General features: G+C 40.6%; 1 protein-coding gene across 1 annotated transcript in view; it reads left to right on the top strand.

Annotated features, from left to right (window-relative positions):
* LMOD1 (leiomodin 1) overlaps positions 1–14,135 on the top strand; it is a 30,372-nt gene extending 16,237 nt beyond the window's left edge. Inside the window, exons 2-3 of the mRNA XM_034414154.3 lie at positions 8,608–10,134; positions 11,149–14,135. Coding sequence (XP_034270045.2) covers positions 8,608–10,134; positions 11,149–11,175 — 1,554 coding nt within the window. The 3' untranslated portion in view covers positions 11,176–14,135. The remainder of the gene's footprint in view (positions 1–8,607; positions 10,135–11,148) is intronic.
* The last annotated feature ends 6,841 nt before the right edge of the window (positions 14,136–20,976 follow it).

The following is a 20,976-nucleotide window of genomic DNA, read 5'->3' as shown; positions in this document are numbered from 1 at the left end:
TGCGCCTTTGGCATTTAGTCATGCTGGCCACATGACCACGGAGACATCTTCGGACAGCACTGGCTCTTCGGCTTTGAAACGGAGATGAGCACCGCCTCCTTAAATTGGGAACAACTAGCATATATGTGCGAGGGGAACTTTTCCTTACCTTTACCTTATCATTTTTAAGAATATAAAGAGCTTGTAAGACCAACATGTTTGAGAACTGCTGCATTAGAACATATTTTTGTGCTGGAGCCTTCAAAGCAAAAGGGAGCTGCACAAGAGATACTGTAAATATTCCTGGTGAGCTGATAAACTGATTCTGGCCAGGTTATGCAGTCCTGTGGGACTAAACTCTGCATTTCTTATATATGGGTATTTTTTTCCTCTCTCTTTCTTTATCATGCAGTATATACCTAATCTTTAGAAAAATTGTAAGCTGTATGAAATGCATGGTTTGCATGGTTAGGAATCTCTGGGAAGAGGCAGAAGTTTTAAAACCACCTCTCCTAGCAACATCTTTTGTAAAATTCCTCAAGAAGAGTTTCGTTTTAAATCCATTGGTACCATTGAAGTGTTTTGCTTTGTTTTTAATATCCTCAGGAGGAAGAAAAAATGTTGGAAAAAATGGCTGGAGGAAAGAGTTAAAATATTTCTCTAAACTATTTGTGAATGCTCCAACACTGGAAGTTTTTAAGAAGAGATTGGACAACGATTTGTCTGAAATGGTATAGGGTTTCCTGCCTGAGCAAGGGGTTGGACTAGAAGACCTCCAAAGTCCCTTCCAACTCTGTTGTTCTGTTCTTTTCTGTTCTGTTTCCTTTGCAAGTGGCAATATCAGTTGGGATCAATGATTAGGTTAAAGCATCACACTATACCCGAATGTCCTAATTTGGTTTGGTTGCATGAATCCAGCTACTGTGGTTTGTAAAGTATGATTTATGCTTATTCAATAAACCATTGTTGCACAAAACAAGATTAGCATGATGTGTCAATCCAATCATAGTTTTTATTCACATTTATTAGAAAACAGGTATTATTTATTAACTTTTGATTGTTAACTGTTCTTGAAACAAATTCATAATTTATATTCTTTTCCAACTTCTGCAAAGTTTTGCAGCTCTTTTGAATAAATTTATTGGTATAGGCTAATAATATCTAAATCATTTGTTCTCTGGGTCCAAATCCAGCAGAGTAGCTGCACTTGAAGAACATCAAGGCAGGATTAATGCATCATTGTTTAGATTCCAAAACAAGACATTTCCAAAGTTGCCTTTTCCTTTTAAGGGAACATTGCAGTGGAGTAAAGTTCAGCATTTGCCAGCAATTACCAACAGTACTTCAGTGCTTTCGTATGTTTAAGGAGAAACTAGCTCCATTTTAGTTTGTCAAAACATTTGTGATTAATCCTAAAGGACTGCTTCTTTTTAAAGGAAGTGCAGGGGCAAAGAATGGAAAGTTTGTGCCAAGAGTTATAAGACATGGTGAACCTGGAAGGCATTTTCTGCATTCTCAACATGGCATCACATATAGGATGGCAAACATGAACAAGGCTTTAGTGTTATAATTCTGGGTTGTTTATAAATTGACAAGATTCAAAAGCAACAAGAATTGGCAGCCTTCAATCTTTTAAGTATTTAGATGGCATAGGAATCAAGCTTTTTATAACAATAGTTGTATTTGTTCATTCATTCATTTAACTTGTATACTACTAACTCCGACAGGCTATGGTTAATGATGCTGAACAGATTAAAAAAATCTATAAAAGATGTTCTTAAAACAGAGAGAAACATCAAAAATTAAACAAAATCAGCCCTAATAAGAACACCTTAATAATACCCTATTTACCCCAAAATAAGATATCCCCTGATAATAAGCCCAATTGGGTTTTTGAGCACATGGCAATAAGGCCAAGCGCTTATTTCAGGGTTCCAAAAAATATAAGACAGCGTCTTATTTTTGGGAAAACACAGTATATACATTCAGATTAAATGGCACCAATCAGCCTACTAACGCTTCATTGGAAGAGCTGAGTTTGAACATATTCCTGAGGGGTCAAAATTACATGTGCAACACAAATTTATCTGTCTACCTATCTCTTTCTCTATCCCACTATTGTGGAATTATATGCAGATATTAAAAACAAATCCAAATACTTGCTAAGATGTTTAAAAATCAAATAATAACTGGAAAGTGCAGACCAAAGAGGAGCTGTATTCTAAAACTGCTTAAAAATGGAAAACTAACTCCATTCGGTAATTGTAATTTGTATAATGAAAGTCTCATAGGAGAATCACTATTCTGTAAATTAATTTAAAATAATGTTGAAAGTCCTCTCAAAATGTAATCTTATTTTTAGATTAATCTTAATTACATTTATCTTATTCCTAAACTCAAAGTCAAAGTCAAAGAAATTCTAGACTATCTTTCTGGGTTTTCTTTCATTTATATCATAATGGGTAAGTTTTGATTTACTGTTTGAGATTTCTTGGGGATTTTTATATCAATTTTATTCTTCTCAAAAGCATTGATACGGCAGTGGCATGATGTGGTAATGAAATAAGATGTTCTAACATATTTTAACTCAGATCATCTTATAGTCGAATTTTATGTTCTTTCCCCCTACTCTAGTAGTGTTGTTATTTGCAAGCATGCCAATTATATAGGCAAGAAATTTAAAATAATGGGAAAAGAGGTTTAAAGTTTAAGAAAATTAAAGTCAAAATGTGCTTCAAAAACTTCCAAGGTTTTCTGAGCATAAAAAAAAATTACAGTGGCTGGATTTTGATTGTTCAGTGTCATGCAAGAGCATTAGTTAAAATCTGATTTTTATCAAAATTTAACATCTCTTTATTATAAATCCTGCCTGAATTTGATGCACAATAGTTGGAAGAATCAGCTACGGTATAATCTAAAAGACAAAGTACCCGGCTAAAAAATACTGAATCAATACAGTGTAACTACCGTATTTCTTTCCTTGCTCTGGGCAATGCAATGTTGACGGCAAGACAGGTCTTGAATAGCCAAGACTCCTTGCACCTTAATTATTAAATTAACAAAAAGGACATTTCTGGATTCTCACATTGCACCATATGATAATGTTAGCTGACAATGGAATAGGCTAGTCAAGGTGAAACTGTGTGTAATTATGACACAAACAATCAACCTATCACAACTTTATGATCTACTGTATCATGTGAATTAAAAAAACTATGTTAATTGAGAAAACTAGAGCTAAATACTATAACAGAGTAACTGCCTTTTTCTTTTTTTTTGAACAACAAGGAGGATTGGACTGCAAATTGAGGAGAGGGAGAAAAGGATGATGGTGTAATTCTAGTAAGGCTGCATTTGAGCTTCAAATATGGCAGCAGCAAAGAGAGGAGAAAAATATTAAGTGATCCTTGGGATGTTTTACTTCAGATAAATGAGATCATAAACTGTCCACCCTAAATACATTGAATTGAAAATGAAAACAACAATGGAGTGGGAATGGAGAAAGGAGTAGAGGTACGGATAGGAGAGGAGAAGAGAGGAAAGGAGAGAGAGGGATAGAAGAAAGGGAAAGGGGGAGGAAGAGAGGGATGGGAAATAAGAGTAGGAGAGAGGGCTAGAAAGGGAGGAAGAGGCAAGGAGTGGGGGAAGGGAAGGGGAAGGAGAGAAGGAAAGAAGAAAATAGAAAGGGATAGAAGAAGGAAGGGAAGGGAAGAAAGAGAGGAAAGGTTGTTGTAAAATAAGAGAGAGAGAATGGTAGAAGAGCAACTCCGAATATACCTTAATTTTTTAGGATGAAGAATGAACTAATATGAAAGTCAAAAGATAATATGTATGATTAACAATGGATAAGAGATTGTACATTTAAGTATATTTATGAGAAATAAAAATAAAAAACTTTTTTAAAAAAACTGTCCTCCCTGGAATATTTTGTTTGTTTGTATTCCTAACCATGAAGAGCAACTCTAGATACTTACAGTGCAAATAAGGCCAAGTAATCTCAAACTAATTACAGATTCTTGTTTTCCAAAAACGGAACTTGCTTATTTCGGTATATAAACAACAGCTTAAGGCAAACTCTATTGAATCATGTGATCTGTTATTTCAACTTCTTTAGAACAGATGGCCTTTTCTGTAGATTTTCTTGAACCAGAAGGTAGAGAATCACTGACTCCTGCTAATGCCAAAAATGAAAATCCATATAAGCCTGGGGATTCAAGTCTGATACTTTAGCTAAGCTATTCTTACATGGGAATGGAGAACTAGATGTTATGTTTAATACATCGTGATTCCACTCCAAAGGACAAGTTTATTGACCAGAGAATTTGGCTTAATCCATCCTAAACAACTGTTTTATGACAGTTCTTTCTCATTTTCAGCAGAAATAGCAAAACATAATTTAAGTTCATAATCTTTGTACTTTATTTGCTGATTCTTTTAACAAAACAATGTTTCTCATGTATCTCTCTTTATTGTGTAATTTATGTGCCTGATTCACCTGGTTCATGGAATTTAATTGGATCTACACAACACTGACAAGTTGTAACATTCCTCTGTTTTCCAGTTGCCTCTGCCATCGTTTTAGTTTCTGCTTAACATTCATTAAGCAGCACAGTAGTTTTGCAGGAATATGGATACAATATGCCTATAGTTCTTAAACAGGAGATAATTAAGCTCAAGGGGTTAATTTGGACAAATCCTGAGGGTCACAGAGCAATGTATAATTGCTTCTTTGTGAGTCAAGGATCCAGTTTGGGACTGCCATGAGACACTTGTATAAAAATCTGGATGTAAAGGAATTATTTAATATTGGGGGAAAGGTTAAATGTGTCAATTTAGGAACTACTGCAATATGCAATAAATAAATGGTGAGGAAAATGTCTTTGTAAAAGATTATAGAGTTGTGGGGATTTTTCTTAATTCTCAGTTATTCAACTTGCACTTTCAGTCATATTATACACTGATGAACAAGTATTCTGAGAAGCACTTGGCACCTTCCCTGTGTTATTTTACAAACAAATGAAATGAAGCTATATTATGTAATCCAAAGCAGCTGATATTAAGAGTGACAGCTGTAATTCTAGTAAATGAAGGCAAACATACATGTTCCAGCATAATGTTGCAGGATCACCACGCCCAGAGCTTTAATCTTCCGAGTGTCAGCTTTGGAAGCCATATTAGCACCGGAAGCTTCCACGCTGCCACCTTCTTGTGTGTGGGAAAGTAGGAGGGGGGATTTAGTAGAGGGAATGTAGTTCGACAAAATACCATTCTTCTTTTCGGTCAAGGTCATGACAGGCCTGCATCTGGAGAAGGAGTAGTTGGAATGATGTCTGGAGATGGGACGGATGGTGATTGGAGCATGTGATGGATTGATGGCTGCAGGGAATGGATTTGGGGGCTTTGATTTACTGAGAGAAAACCCAGAACTCTCAGATTTGGATTTCCCCAGATGTGCCAGTATACCTACTCTAATAAATGGAACTTTGAGAAAATGCTTGCCTCGGAGTTAAATTGGAATTGGGTTTTTCTGGAACGCTGACACCGAGCTTTTGGATTTGTGCTGGAGCCCATCCTCATGAACCTCAGAAGACAAAATCTCTGGTCTAGTCTTCAGAGCTTTTGGACATAATGCTGGAGCCCATCCTCATGAGAATGGGCTCCAGCACAAGTCTAAAAGCTCGGAAGACCAAACCTCTGATCCTGGTGACTGACTCAGATTGGGTCTGTAATTCTAGTGGCAGACTGAATTCCCATTTACCAAACTGGCTAATTTCATTTTCTACTCTGTCTATTTATTTGATCTTTTTGGGGGGGAGGGGGTTCCACTTATAAAAGTGTTCAGAGAAAGGATGCATATTGTGTGTTTAATTGTGCTTCTCCTCACAATTCTGGCTGTCATGGTAAAAAGCAGAAAGTGCAGGCAGCAATATCAATGAACAAGGTAAAGCAGTAGGATCAGAAGGCTTCAGATGCCCCTTGAGCCTCTAAAGCTGTTGGTCCACATGTTATTCTTCCAATTTTAAAACATGCTGCCGATTAGTCACAACATTCTTGTCTGATGCCAATTATTTATTTTGGCCCATGCTTATTTGAAGGGGTACCTTATGCCCAAGTAGCTTGGTCTAAGGATCAAAATAGAACATAGCTTGCACAGCTGCATTTTCTCAATTATATTGAGTCCAAAATGGGAGATGCGAAATTACATTTTAACAGTAAATGAACCAAGGGGCTTCCTCAGTTGAAATACTCAGTTTCTGGTTTTGTGCTTATTGATTTATTTAGCTACTGTTGCAGAAAATATATACCAAGACTAATCTTGGAATGCCCACAAAATATTCTCTAAATCACTGACTTTCAGCATAAATAATTTTGTAATTTTGGAGAGTATGTTTTTTGTAAGTGGTGAGGAGTACCTTTCAACTCTAAATGTATCATTTCTGCAATGTATTGGGTTATTGCCCATGATCGTCTGCTGTTGCTTGATTATCCGTGGTTGCCTGTATGTCTTGCAATTCTTGCAGATTCACTGGAGTTCCTTTAGGACAGCATTTCTCATCCTTGTCAAATTCTTTAAGTTGTCTGGAGCTGGACTCCTGGAATTCCGTAGGCAGCAAGGGGAATTCTGGGAGTTGAAGTCCAACTATTAGCAATATCTTCAAATTGCTAAGAACCAATATTGAGAAACGCTGTTCTAAAGGTTTCAGAAAAGCAGCAGAAAGCCTAGTGAGTGCTAAGTCTAATGAGTTTGATCAACTGTGTGATTAATCAGTTATGTGATCAATAACACAGTAGTGATTGACGATATAGTATTGTAAAATAAAAGCCTTTTAATTCTTACTTTCTGAAGGGAGGAAGAGCAGCAAAAACAATAAACAAGCAGATATAGGAAGAGTAACACTTATATGATTATACATATACCAGCTGAATATAGATTTAAAGAAAACACCTGCAGAAAATGAAATAAACTGGGCTCTATTGATGAGCCTCTTATTTAAAACAACAAATCATTTCCTAAAAATAAGCAACCAGAATATTAATTAAAAGGAGTGCACTATTGTATGACATAGATAAGTATTTGATAATGAAAACGTATCAGGGAGAGTAACCCTAAAAAGCTACAGCATAAAAGGTGAAATGCGACCAACAATATGGCTCATCCCAGAAACAGTAGTCAAAATATATCATAGCAATCAAACACTGTTTCTGCACTCTCAGGAAAATCACAGCATGAATTTGAGCAGCATTTCAGAGATGCTAAATTAAATCCATCAATGCACTGAAGAAAAGATTGGCCTCACACATTTCAACTGAAACTAACCTAGTTAAGCAGAATAACTTGGATCCTACAAAAGTAATCTTTATGAACACCTACCACCAGCATATCAGGTTCAAAAGTCATCACATATAGCTTGCCCCTTGCAAGAATATGGTTTCATTCCATGACCCTGACCATTTTTCAAATATCTTGCTTCAGTATCTTAGCATCTAGTATCCATCATATTTATACAGGTAGTCCTTGACTTACAACTTGCAACACAATTGGGTTGTGCTGCTAAGCAAGGAATTAGGCAAATCATGCTAAATTTTACAACATTTTTTGCTACGGTTGTTAAGCGAATCACTGAAGCTAAGTGAATCATGCGATCATTCAGCGAGTCCAGCTTCCCTCATTGCATCTGCCTGTAAGAAGACAGCAGGAAGGTCACAAATGGCAGTCACATGACTCCGCAACCATTGTAAAAGACATGCCAGTTGTGAAGCACCTAAATTTTGATCATGTGACTGTGGGGATGTTGTGATGGTTATAAGTGTGAGGAATGGTCACAAGACACTTTTTAAAGTGCTGCTGTAATTTCAAATGGTTTCCAAACATGGTTGTAAGTTTAAAGTGCTGTTGTAATCCCAAATGATTGCTAAACATGGTTGTAAGGTTGTACCAACTTCTACCTTTCTCCCAATTCATAACTGAGTGGAGCTTCAGCATAAAGCATCCCAATTTCAATAACTGGTACAGTTTGCCTGATAGCTACCAATTCTAGACTTCTTCTGTGACACTCTGTGCTAACAACACCATTGTTGTATGCAGTTTTTATTTGAACTAGGCATCTATATAACTATCTTTAACTAATATTTGGAAATGGCAATAATATTAGTTCTGGTTTTCATTGACTGGTTGCTGGTTTTTATTCTACTAAATGTTTATTCCTGCGTATATATCTTGTCTTTTTTCTGTAAACTCAAGATGACATGCATAAGATCCAGTGGTGGGTTTCAAATTTTTTTACTACGGATTCTGTGGGTGTGGCTTGGTGGGCGTGGCAGGGGAGGATACTGTAAAATCTCCATTCCCACCCCACTCCAGGGGAAGGATACTGTAAAATCTCCGTTTCCTTCCCACTCCAGGGGAAGGTTACTGCAGAATCCCCATTTCCTCCCAATCAGCTGGGACGCAGGAGGCAAAGAATAGATGGGGGCGGGGCCAGTCAGAGGTGGTATTTACTGGTTCTCCAAACTACTCAAACTTTCTGCTACCGGTTCTCCAGAACTGGTCAGAACTTGCTGAAACCCACCTCTGATAAGATCATTCTTTCTTACCAAGTTTTTTTTGTTGTTCTCCCCACTCACAAGGAAGCAAAGACAACAGAGAAGAAGAAAGAGGCAAAGGTTCTTGAAGACAAACGTAAGGAGCCTTACAGCAGAGATCTGAAAAAAAGTAGAACTCCCGATCCAATAAAGGAAGAGAAAAAAGAAGAACAGGTGCAGAAAGCAAATCAGAAGGGAAAAGATGAAACAGACAGCAATAACAAACTAGGACAAGGAAAAGAGAAAACCGGTAAGGATGAAAAAAGGTTTTCCAAAGAGAAAGAAAAATCCACGGCGGCAGATAAACGTGTAACAGGCCAAGTGAAAGGGGAAGAAAGGGGTAAACTGCTAAAGAGCAGGTCAGTAGATGATAAAGGAAGAGAAGAGAGGGCGGCAGAATATAAGAGAGGGACTGGGTGGGACAGAAAGACTGAAGATAAAAAAGAATGTGAAAAAATAGGAGAAAAAAGATCAGCTTTAAAGCCAGTCTCAAAGAGAGAAGATAAAAAAGAACCCACCAAAGCAGCAGAAATAAGTTCAACTACAAAGCCAGGCTCAAAGGTTGACAACAAAGAGAAACCCTTGAAGGATAGTAAAGGAATTCCAGAAACAAAAGCCCCAACTGTAGAGCAAGAGGACATTATCCAAGAGCCTCCTGATAGCAGCCCCTCTAAATCTGCAGACAGTTCTTCAAACCAGAACAAGGAGGATGATGCCACCAGCATCTTTGATGAACCCTTGGAAAAGATCAAGAATAATGACCCAGAGATGATAGAAGTTAACGTCAACAATTCTGACTGCATCAACAATGAGATCCTGGTACGCTTTGCTGAGGCCTTGGAATTCAACACGGTGGTCAAGGTCTTTGCCCTGACCAACACGCGTGCTGATGATCATGTTGCATTTGCCATTGCCATCATGCTAAAGTCCAATAAGAGTCTGACAAGTATAAATCTAGATTCCAATCATATCACAGGCAGAGGGATCCTGGCCATCTTTCGTGCGCTGCTGCAGAACAACACTCTGACGGAGCTGCGCTTTCACAATCAGAGACATATTTGTGGAGGGAAGACCGAGATGGAGATAGCCAAGTTGCTGAAAGAGAACACCACATTGCTGAAACTGGGCTACCATTTTGAATTAGCTGGGCCACGCATGACGGTCACAAACCTGCTAAGCAGGAATATGGACAAACAGAGACAGAAACGCTTACAAGAGCAGAAACAGGCCCAGGAAAAGCTGGAGAAGAAGGACTTCCTTGAGGTGCCAAAGGCAGGATGTTTGCCAGCTGGCTCACCAAAGATTTCTCTAAAACCATCCCCCAAAACCTCCCCATGGTCTTCCCCTAAAGCTCCTCCTAAGAAATCTGGCACCCCAGATGCTCCTCCTCCTCCACCCCCACCTCTAGCCCCTCCACCTGCTCCTCCTTTGATTAATGAAAATTTACGCTTGTCCCTTTCTCCGGCCACTCAGAGGAAGATGGTGGAGAAAGCACTTCCTCCCCAGGAGAAGAATTCCAGAGATCAACTTCTGGCTGCCATTCGCTCTACCAACAAGAAGCAGTTGAAAAAGGTACATCATTATAGCACTAAGCTATAATGTACACATTGACTGAACCTTGTGGTTTATACTCCATATTTTATGCATAGTGCCATATATACCATGCTGGGATGCAACACTTGACAGTTATTGCTAGGTTCAATAAAGCTATCACATTGATAATGCTAGTTATTTTAATGCTTACTTGCACATAGTCACCTCACATTTCTGTGTCTAATGATTGGAGCATTTCTCCAGGGGCTACATTCCTTAGGCATTTACTAACATCTCCTGTTGGACTTTATGTTTACCGACAAAGAAATAAAGGGAGACTAGTATAGATCTATTTCAAGCTATTTAGCTCTCATCAGCTAGCTTCTGGATTCAAATCCCAGAAGAGTATGGCTAGCTGATGAGAGCTAAATAGCTTGAAATAGATCTATACTAGTCTCCCTTTATTTCTTTGTCAGTAAACATAAAATTCAACACAAAAATAGTTTGTCGTGAAAGCGACTGCCTGCAAAGGTTCCTGGATTGGAGCTGAAAAGCTGAAGCAATATCCTCCATGTCATAATCAGGTTTTTTCCCACCGGAAAAAACACTTCATCTCCTGTTGGAGTTTCACACACAAACGGCCTCCATTTAGCAATTCTGTGGGAAGATGGATAGCTAAAACACCACCTCTGTTTACCCACTTATTAAGATCATCTCTTCAATTATCTTCTGGAGATAAAACAGACAGCAATTGAGACATGATATCAAGATCTTTTAGGTTTCAGCATCTGCCTTTAAAAACACTATTCTCAACAGACAACCCCTTTTTGACAAAGCTATTTTAGGACTAATCTAAATTAGGATGTGCTTTTTAATAATAAAGCTATCTAAGATGGGAGGGAGCCACAAAGGGATGATGGAAGAGAATGAAAGAGGAGATATTAACATGCTTGTTTGTCTGATGAACTGTTGTAACTTTGAGTTGCTATTTGGATCTCCATTAGATGCCTCTAACTTGAGAATTTGTACTAAGTTCATGTCTTATTTTGGCAGGTGGAGGTTCCCAAGTTACTTCAATAGTAGGGAGCGGAATCTTGGACAGTGGAGATTGCCAAGGCTGAATCACTGTGTTTGTCTCTCGGGTGACTGTTTACATGAGAAGAACGCAACGGAGCAACAGCCCGCCCTGTGTTAGTCCCAGATGAACCGTGTTCTCTGTGGGATTAATTTGGATACAAGAATTACATGGATTGCCAAAAGGCGTTGTTATCAGGAAGAAGTTATATTTATTTTTAGTCCTTTTTAATAACAAAACTTGTTTTTGTCCTGAAAAGAAGGATCTGCAGATATGGTATATTTGGGCTTTTTGTCTAGTTTTTCCTTGTGGGAGCTCAGAAAGTAAAGGGGCAAATGTGATCAACCTTGAAGAAGTCTGAATTTGGGGTATCTCTGCTTATCTCATCATTTGCCAAGCAGCAACGTTGCAATCGCTTGCCACTAGGAACATCTAAAGAGCTACACTGGAGCAGCAGCATCATGAGAAGGTGTCCAGCATACTGTCGGTACAAGAAGACTCTAAATGGAGCCATGTCACATTTATACCCATTGCTGCTCGATTGAAATGGCAATGTCATGTTTTGTTTTGCCTGAATACTGAAGCAGGAGGGTGGGGGAGGAATCGTGGAGACAAAAGTCATTGTTCAATGTCTCTGTGATTTCAAGGATTCCATTTCTCGGATAGCAAAAAACAAACACAGGTTCTTACAGGCCATGGCTCCTTTGGTGAAAAGAAATGGGTATGTGCTCCACATTTGATTCCTAAAGACTTGTCATGGTGCCATGATCTAGCTGTAAGCAAAGGCAGCTGAATGGACTGCGTTCCTGCTGGGTCTGGGGCTCTGCTGCTTCTACTTCTGAAGTAAACAGCAGTTTCCCAACTCATTTTAGAATTTACAATACTTAATTTTAGAATTCATGTAAGAGAAAAAGAGCAAGCTTAGCTGTCAGTGGGAAGTAATGAAAAAGGCAAGGAGTCCACATATATAATCAGCTGAACTTTGGAAACTCAAATTTGAAAAATTCAGGAGCATCTTTAGGGCTTGGGGCAAACAATCAGTTTGAACTTTATTTAATCAAGTGGGCCATAACTTAGAAGATCACATCAAATATCTTTCAAGACATTTGTTTACTATAGACATGGGAATAAATTTGGGGACCAGAAGGTTTTTGTAACACTTTTTTAAACTATGCTGATTTGTGGAAAGAAACACTCTCAAGGAAGAAACATTGTTTTGGAAATGTCCATCAATATGCCATGTTATGTGGACTTTGAGAATGCTATGTGCTCCATCTACTCTGTGTCAGCTTCCTTTCCTTGCAAACTCGGTCTTCCTTCCCTCCAAATGAATCCCAGTTTCATGAATTATATTTTTAGCATAATAGCTGTCAAATACTTTCTGGTAATATGTGGCTCCTTAGCATCACATTGCGGTTGGATCACATGGGTGTATACACCCTCATCAGTCCTGATGAAGGGCATGGGATGCTGACAGAACACTGAAGTCTGTCATCAGTAAGGAGTCTTGACATGGCAAATAAACCACAAATGGAATGTATGAAGTGATCCTGAGAGTATTCTCCAAAGCACCTGAAGGCAGAATGGCAGTGGAAGCAATGGATGGAAATTAACCCTAACCTAGAAATAAGGAGAAATTTCCTGACAATTAGAACAATTAATCAGTGGAATGGCTTGCCCTCAGAAGTTGTGGGTGCTCCATTACAGGAAGTTTTTAAGAAGAGATTGGACAACCGCTTGTTTGAAATGAGATAGGGCAGGGGGTTGGACTAGGAAACCTCTAAGGTCCCCTCCATTTCTGTTATAGTAGAGGAATGACAGCAATATTTTGAGAAAATTGTTGAATCTGTTTTCAGTCTCAAGAATCTCCCCCCCTCCCGCCCCCGCCGCCCCATCTGGCTTTTCTGTACGTACTGGCTACACATCCCCATTCATTGGTCATGCAAAATATGACAGTGTAGCCCAACACTTCAAGAGGATATCAGGTTTGTGGGGTCAGCTTTGAATGAAGTAGATACCACAAACAGCATGAACTGGACAGGGAGCACCAAATACTTGACCTGAAGAAGAACGTAATAGACAACAATAGTAAAGGGACTATTTTCTTATTATTATTTTATTTGCTCTATGAAGGGTAATGAAGCAAGAGCAACTCCATCAGCAAACCAGTTTAGCTTCCTGGTAGGCTCAATAATTTCCTGTATCTAAATCCAAGTATTGAATTCAATTAATTTCTGGCTTGGGCTGTAAATTAAAACATATTTTTGCGTTTAAGTGACTTTAAGAGATTAATATATAAATGAACAGATAAATCTAACTCTCTTGGAGCCATGTTTCATGGCTCACACAAAATGCCAAAGTGTATCTGAATTGAGATAATGCAGGCTTGTGTGCAAGTGTATGCAATTACATGTTTTTCATCTTCTTTCCAAATAAGGAAAGCACTGAAGAAATCTCAGCAGCCTGATAGAAAGCAGCAAGAATTCACAGCTATTAACAAAAATACAGCTCCCTCTCCCAAACTGCATGTCTTCGTATTTTCAAACACAAGTGGTATACCTACCGAGATATGTTGGTTTCCATTTCCCATCATCTCCAACCAGAATGACCAGGCTAATGTATGGAGATTATGACTTGACAAAGGTCTTCTTGTTCTGACCAAATGAAGAAACAGAGACAAGCAGTTCTTATTCACATTTGTGAAATATCTGAAGAGATGTTATGTGTGCTTCAATTATCTTTTAATAGGCAGAGGATAGGGGAAAGGTATGCTTGCTGAAGAGAAAGGTTTATATTTTCATCACATTTGCAAAAATAATGGAGGGAAAAAGAAAACCAAGAGACAAACCACCTGAGCACGTGATCTCAAAATGCAGACATTTTTGCCATTTTCAACTGTTTCTCTTGAATTTTGCATGATGTATAGCATTGCCTGCACTTTCATTAATAAAGCTCACAAAATGTCCCCCGATTGTGAGTAATGAAACATTCTGGCCCAGAGGCTGTGAAACTCTTCAGATGTGCTAGTTTGTACAGAAAGTACAAACTTGATTGATGTGTGAGCTGGACTCCACAAAGTGTGCCTAAAACCCTTCAATGGAATCATTTTCCAACCTGTCTCCCAACTGTTTAAAATTATAGCTATTTCACAATGGGTAATATGGTTCTGATTGGTCTGATCACTGAAGCCAGATTTCTTATTTTAGATTTTCCATTCCCAGGATCATTTCGGCTCTAAAACCTGAGACGACAAAAAGGTTGCTCTAACTACTGACCAGAGTATAGAATTTAATATATACTTTTATTGTGATAAATTACCTAGATCTTTAAAAAAAAAGATACAAAAGTATAATAACCTTGAACTCAGGATCTGATGATGCCTTTTTACTTAATTTAAAGCTGCTCAAAATTTAGCCACAATACAGTTAATGCTAGCATTAGAATGAAAAAGTAGCAACTTTATGTATGTACAGTATAGTAAGTGTTTGTAGAGGATATTGTCACAGAAAAGATGGAAGTAGGAAAATTCCTTACATCCCTGTAGAAATTGCAGTACAGAGCAAATCACAAGGGCAAACTGATTAGGATAGGGGACTTTTGGTGTATCTCCTCAGGAGACAAGCACTGATGGTCATAAGTTGTTCTGTGCATAGAATTTTAAGAAATTCTATTCCACTTCCACTGGAGTGGAACATTCCTGTTTGCATACAAACACAAATCCTCCGTGTGGTCTGAGTGTGCGGGGCGTCGTGCCAGAGGGAAGTAGCTTCTCCCTCACTGCCAGATCACTGGGTTGCTGGCCAACACTGCAAAAACTGAAGATCCGACTGAGTCCAAGGCAGCTGAGTTATTTCTCTGAAGCCCAGAGAAATGTCTATATTTGGGCATTTTGCATGGAGTAGCCCAAGCAAAGCTTCATTCCTTTGCACTCCACAAGAGTGGGAAGCCTTCCAGCTGCCCAGAACAGCCCGGAGGAGAAGAAAAACAACGCCTGGTTTGACACAGCTCTCCCTTAGCCATTCACAGCCCCATCTTTTCTTTATTGGTTTTCATTCTTGTGGCTCCTCTGCCATTGTCACTGCATGTGCATGTCTGTTTATTGTCAACCAATACACATTTGTTATTGAAATACCTACGGACTTGTTGCCGTCACAGATGTCCCTGATTTTGTAAGTTTGTACCACATTTGGCAAATGTTCTATAGATAATTATCATGGATAATCAGGAGAGGCTGATGCTTTCATGATACACAAATGACAGATGGTATGAAAACAATACCATATCTTCTGAAGTTTCATTTTCCCACAACTTAGAAAGTATTTTTGATTTATGGTTATAACAGGCTGCAGTCTGGTTTACTGTTTCTTATTCACTTTCTGCACTGTGTCATGTTGCTTACCATGGGTATCGGGGTTATCAAAGGAGCAGGGAGAAGTCAAGAACTATGCTGAAAGGGCCCAGGTTATTGAAGCCTCACCACCTTTTCGTGTGTGAGAGACACACAGCATAAAGCATAGGAAAAGGGGTGGTCTGTGATAGCCTGATCATAGCTGTGATAGCTGTGGACCTACTGATGAATGCCTGCTGGTGCATGCGTGTGAGCATATGCTTATAATTAGTCTGGCCAATCCACTAAGGGTGAGAGTCCAGATTGATGATCAGTCTGGTAATCCTGGAAAAAGAAGGAAAAGTGATCTTTGTGGCTCCTTCCATACCTCTATATCTGCAAGGAGAGGAGGTTCCCGCTTTCTTCACAGCCAGGCTTCCTCTAAAAACAGCAGGTAGAATTCCAACATAATTTACATCAAAAGAAAAGTCTTCTGGAATGTCTGTTATTCCAATGCATTTTATCATATGACATGACATGACATTTATAGTTCCTTACATTCAAGTATCTTGAGTAAAGCTGAAATGTCTGGCACCAAAAGACACTTTGGGCTTCTTCAATGCAATTGGAGAGAATGCTATAATTTAATATAGATGCACAGAGCCCATTAATCCCGAGTAGTTTAGCCAGGGCTGAAACAACAAGTATAGAAAAATTATACATAACGATACTTGGTACCCTTGACTGAAAAACAGGCTTCTGGTTTTTATAGTCTCATATTGTACCACTTTTACATCAGAGTAAGTAGATACTGTTTCATCAACCCTCATTCCCTTCCTCCCTGAAAGAACCCAAGAACCTACCCAGAAGTAATGGCAAGAAGCTGGGTTGTTCAATGTAATTTTTCCTGAAAGCATGAAACAGTAAAGCCAAAATGGCACAAAGCCCACTCCAGGCCTTCATTCCAAACAGGTGTTCTAAAGAAACAATTTGTTGTGATCAAAACATTTCTGTATAAAATGCTTTTTCTTAGTTGACACGAGAGCAGAAATTGGACGACAGGCAAAGTTTTGGGGCACTTTGTTTTTATTTTCTAAGCATTAGAAACAGAATGGGAGAGTTAAAGCAATGGATCTTGCAATCATGATCAGAAAAATCTACGTAAAAAGAGTGAAGCAATGGATTTTAAGTGAGCTTTGTAGACGGAATGCTGAAATTGCTTATGCCTTAAACCGGAAGAGCTCTCTGCTCTCTATTAGCTGGTTTTTCAATTTTGGTAATAACTCAGCACTGTAATGAATGAAAAAGAGTTTGGGACAGAATGCCCTCATGTGGCAAGATTTTTACCTCATATTATCAAGAGACAAATGTTGCTTTCAAGTGGATAGTTCCTAGTGCTACTACCTGCAATACTTTTGCAAGTATTCCATCTTTTCCTCCAAACACACTTTTGAAGAAAAAGAGTATAAAGACATTGGGGAAAGTACTATGACACTGCACATATGATTCCATATTTTGTAGCATTTGTTGTTGGAGAAGACCCCGGAGAGTACCATGAACAGCCAAGAAAACCATCGATCATCAAATAAATCAACCCAAAGCAACTCATTGGAGGTATAAATGACCAGGCTCAAATTATCCTACTTTGGACATATTATGCAAAGACCGGTACTCTGGCTCCAATACTGGGAAAGGAAGGAGGAAAGGATGATCAGCAGCAAAGCAGACAGACATTGTAGCAGTGAGTGTACCAGTGGTGGGTTTGGACCGGTTCGCAAGAACCGGTAGTAAAACTGGCGGGAGGCCCCACCCACTGCCCCGGATGTCATCATCAGCGATCTGTGCAAGCCAGATGTTTAAACAGTTGTAAAGGTAAAGGAGTGTACCATTGGGAGACCTGACAACAGATTGTTGTGGAGAAACTCTATGCTGTCGCTAGAAGTTGAAAAGTATCTGATGGCACATAACCAATAAAAATACATTTTGTAGCAAGGAAAGATTCTGACTATGGGGCCTCATGAAATCTGTGAAGCAGAGAAATTCATCTGTGCAAGCAGACATTATCACAATAAATTTAATTGCAGTAATATGTATCTTCAGAAAGAATACACAGACTCATGATTATTCAGAGATGATTAATTCATTTAATGCAGAGGTGGGATTCACTTACCTTCCCTACCGGTTCGCTAATGGGAGCGTGTGCACATGCGCACTAGCTTCGTTTGCATATGCCACCTCTGTGCATGCACACGACTTTCTGTGCTTGTGTAGTAATACCACATTATGTCCAGGCTGGTGGGCGGACCCTCCTGCGGTCACCGCTACCAGTTCGCACGATCCAGACAGAACCGGTTGAATCCCACCACTGATTTAATGGCTTTAAGATATTTTAATAGTCCAGCCATTATTAAGATCTGTAATTTCTTTAGGATACTCTTAGCCCTCTCTTTGGAATTAATGTAGTTTCAAGAAAGCAATGCTATACACACACCTGGAAATCAGACCCACTGAACTTTTTAGATCATTCTGGAATGGAGCTGAGGGTGGGAATGGTTGATTCTTGTATGTGCCATTTTCTGGATCTGAATAATTTTTTTTGTAATACCTAGAACATTTTAAAAGCTGCTTTAAAGGTTCTTTTGCAGTGGCAGAGTAACTATAGCTCTGGATTTTCCAGAACATGGCTGCATTCCACTGCTACCTGCTCCAACTGGTCAAGAATAACAACATTCCCCAACTAGTTCAGATTGAGTCACCAGAGTTGATGGCAGTGGCACCCAACGGCAGTAGAGGTGTCTTGCTCAATAGTCAGGAGGGCCCTTCCAAGCTATTGGAAAATGGCAAGGTTGCATTCTGGCGGACAGAAAGGAAGCAGATTGCAAGCAAGCAAATCAGTGGTGGGTTTCAAAATTTTTTACTACCAGTTCTGTGGGTGTGGCTTGATGGGCGTGGCATGGCATGGCTTGATGGGCGTGGCAGGGGAAGGATACTGTAAAATCTTCATTCCCACCCCAATTTCCAGGGGAAGGATGCTGCAAAATCCCCATTTCCTTCCAATCAGCTGGGACTCGGGAGGCAGAGAATAAGATGGGGATGGGGCCAGTCAGAATTTTTACTACCGGTTCTCTGAACTACTCAAAATTTCCGCTACCGGTTCTCCAGAACTGGTCAGAACCTGCTGAAACCCACCTCTGAAGCAAATGTATTTATCTCATTTACAAACTGCTGCAGTCCCAACATCCCACACTAAGAGAGGGCCCCATCCAAAGTATGGCTCAGTATCTAAAATTATAAGAATCAGAACATGTCACTCAAGGGGATAACATTGCTGCAAGTTTTAACCAGGCACTAAGAGATATAACTCTTTGCCTCCGCCACGAAAATCAGAACTCTTCCCCAATAAGACCAGAGAGAGAGAGAGTCTGAAAACTGCCCCATCAAATTCAGCTAAAGCTAAGATGGGGGCAGCAGCAGCAGCAGCCCAATTTTGTCTGATTCCGAAACTTAAACTACGTTATGCCTTGTTGGTACTTGGATAGGAAACCCCCCAGAAATCCTAGATCCACTTGCAGACTGGAGCGGAAGGCTGCAAAACCTCTTAGAACAGTGTTTCTCAACCTTGGAAGCTTGAAGATGGGTGGACTTCAACTCCCAGAATCCCCCAGCCAGCTGGGGGATTCTGGGAGTTGAAGTCCACTCATCTTCAAGCTACCAAGGTTGAGAAACACTGTCTTAGAAGAATGCAACAGCAGCAGGCCCTTTCTCTAACGTTACCGTGAAAACTATATTACATACGCGAGCAGCCGCACCGATCCTAACCACGCGTTGCTTATGGAGCTGTTACAGTACTCGCCTCTGCTTCCCCGAAGGTCGCCTCCGCCAGGGGGCGAAAGAGCGGCGGCCGAAACAGCGGGGAGGCTTTAGAGCCGGGGGTCTCCAACCTTGGCCACTTTAAGACTTGTGGACTTCAACTCCCAGAATTCCTCAGCCAGCAATGCTTGCTGAGGAATTCTGGGAGTTGAAGTCCACAAGTCTTAAAGTGGCCAAGGTTGGAGACCCCCTGCTTTAGAGAAAGGGCCTGCTATGGGCGTCTCTTCCCACAACGACCCCAATGCTTTCGGCCCTCTGCGCCGTCGTGCCACGCGCTTTGCTGCCTGGAGCTCTCCCGCAGGATCGGGTGCGGAGGGAGAGAGCGAGGAGGCGGACCAGAGCCAACCGGCAGGCGACAGAGGCGCCCTGAGGGGACGGTGCGGAGTCGGCAGCGCGAGTCGCACTTCATCCCGGAGGAGGTCCGGAGCGACATGGACGAACAGCTGCTTTTTGGCGCGACGTCGCCAGCAGGAAGACCATGGAGGAGAACATCTGGTGGCGGATTTGGCGAGGACAAGAACCGCTGGCCCCCTCACTCCCGAGGGCAGCCGAAGGGCACTTCTGTGGCGCGTGCCCTCTGGACCACGTGACTGTGGGGCACCATTGGAAGTCGGGGCAGCTCCTCCGGGTGGGTATTTCCCACCAAGACTGAGCCTTGGATTGCTATGGGGCAGTGACGGGCCTTGCCTTTTTCCTGGGGGCTGTTTTGTGAGGACCGCCCTTTGGTAGTCCTGACTTGCAGCTGTTCATTTAGTGACCCTTCAAAGTGACAACGGCACTGAAAAAAGTGACTTATGACGGTTTTTCACAATTACGTTGTTGCAGCGTCCCCATGGTCCTGCGATCAGAATTCAGACGACTTGGCAAGTGATTCAAATTTATGATGGTTGCAGTGTCCTGAGGTCATGTGATCCCCTTTTGCGACCTTCTGACAAGTCAATGGAGAAGCCAGAAAGGTCATAAAATGGGGCAAAATCCACTTAGCAACAGTCTCAGCAACGGCCTCACTTAGCAACGGTCTCACTTAGCAACGGAAATTCGGGGCTCAATTGTGGTCATAAGCAATGGTGGGTTGCCCCCGGTTTGGACCAGTTCGCAAGAACTGGTAGTAAAACTGGCAGGAGGCCCCGCCATCGCCCCAGATGTCATCATCAGTGATCTGCACATGCGCAGAAGCAAGGCGTTTGCTCGCGCGTGTGCTCGATCCCATTGCGAACTGTTGGTAAAGGTAACTAGAACCCACCCCTGGTCGTAAGTCAAGGACTACCTGTACTGGGAGCACAAAATAGTTCATGACTTTCAATCACTCATGTCCCCACCCCCTTAGGCAATGGCCATTTAGCACAATGTCCTTTTTGCAACAGGAGTTAAACAGATGCCTCTTGAGAAACATTTTAAATAGGCAGGGATGAAGTCCGTTGTCTTTCCCAACAACACTGAATCCTGTCAGGCATGGAAGGATAGATACCATGGCTTGAGGAGGAGCAAAACAAGAAGAGCGATTACAGGAACTGGGCATGGCTAGTCTAGTGAAGAGAAGGACCAGGGGAGACATGATAGCAGTCTTCCAATATTTGAGGGGCTGCCACAGAGAGGAAGGGGTCAAGCT

Source organism: Pantherophis guttatus, chromosome 3, assembly GCF_059756535.1.
Source record: "Pantherophis guttatus breed Tessera chromosome 3, ASM5975653v1, whole genome shotgun sequence".
NCBI lineage: Eukaryota > Metazoa > Chordata > Lepidosauria > Squamata > Colubridae > Pantherophis > Pantherophis guttatus.
Note: the sequence above shows the minus strand (reverse complement) of the source record. Positions and strands in the feature narration are given on the sequence as shown.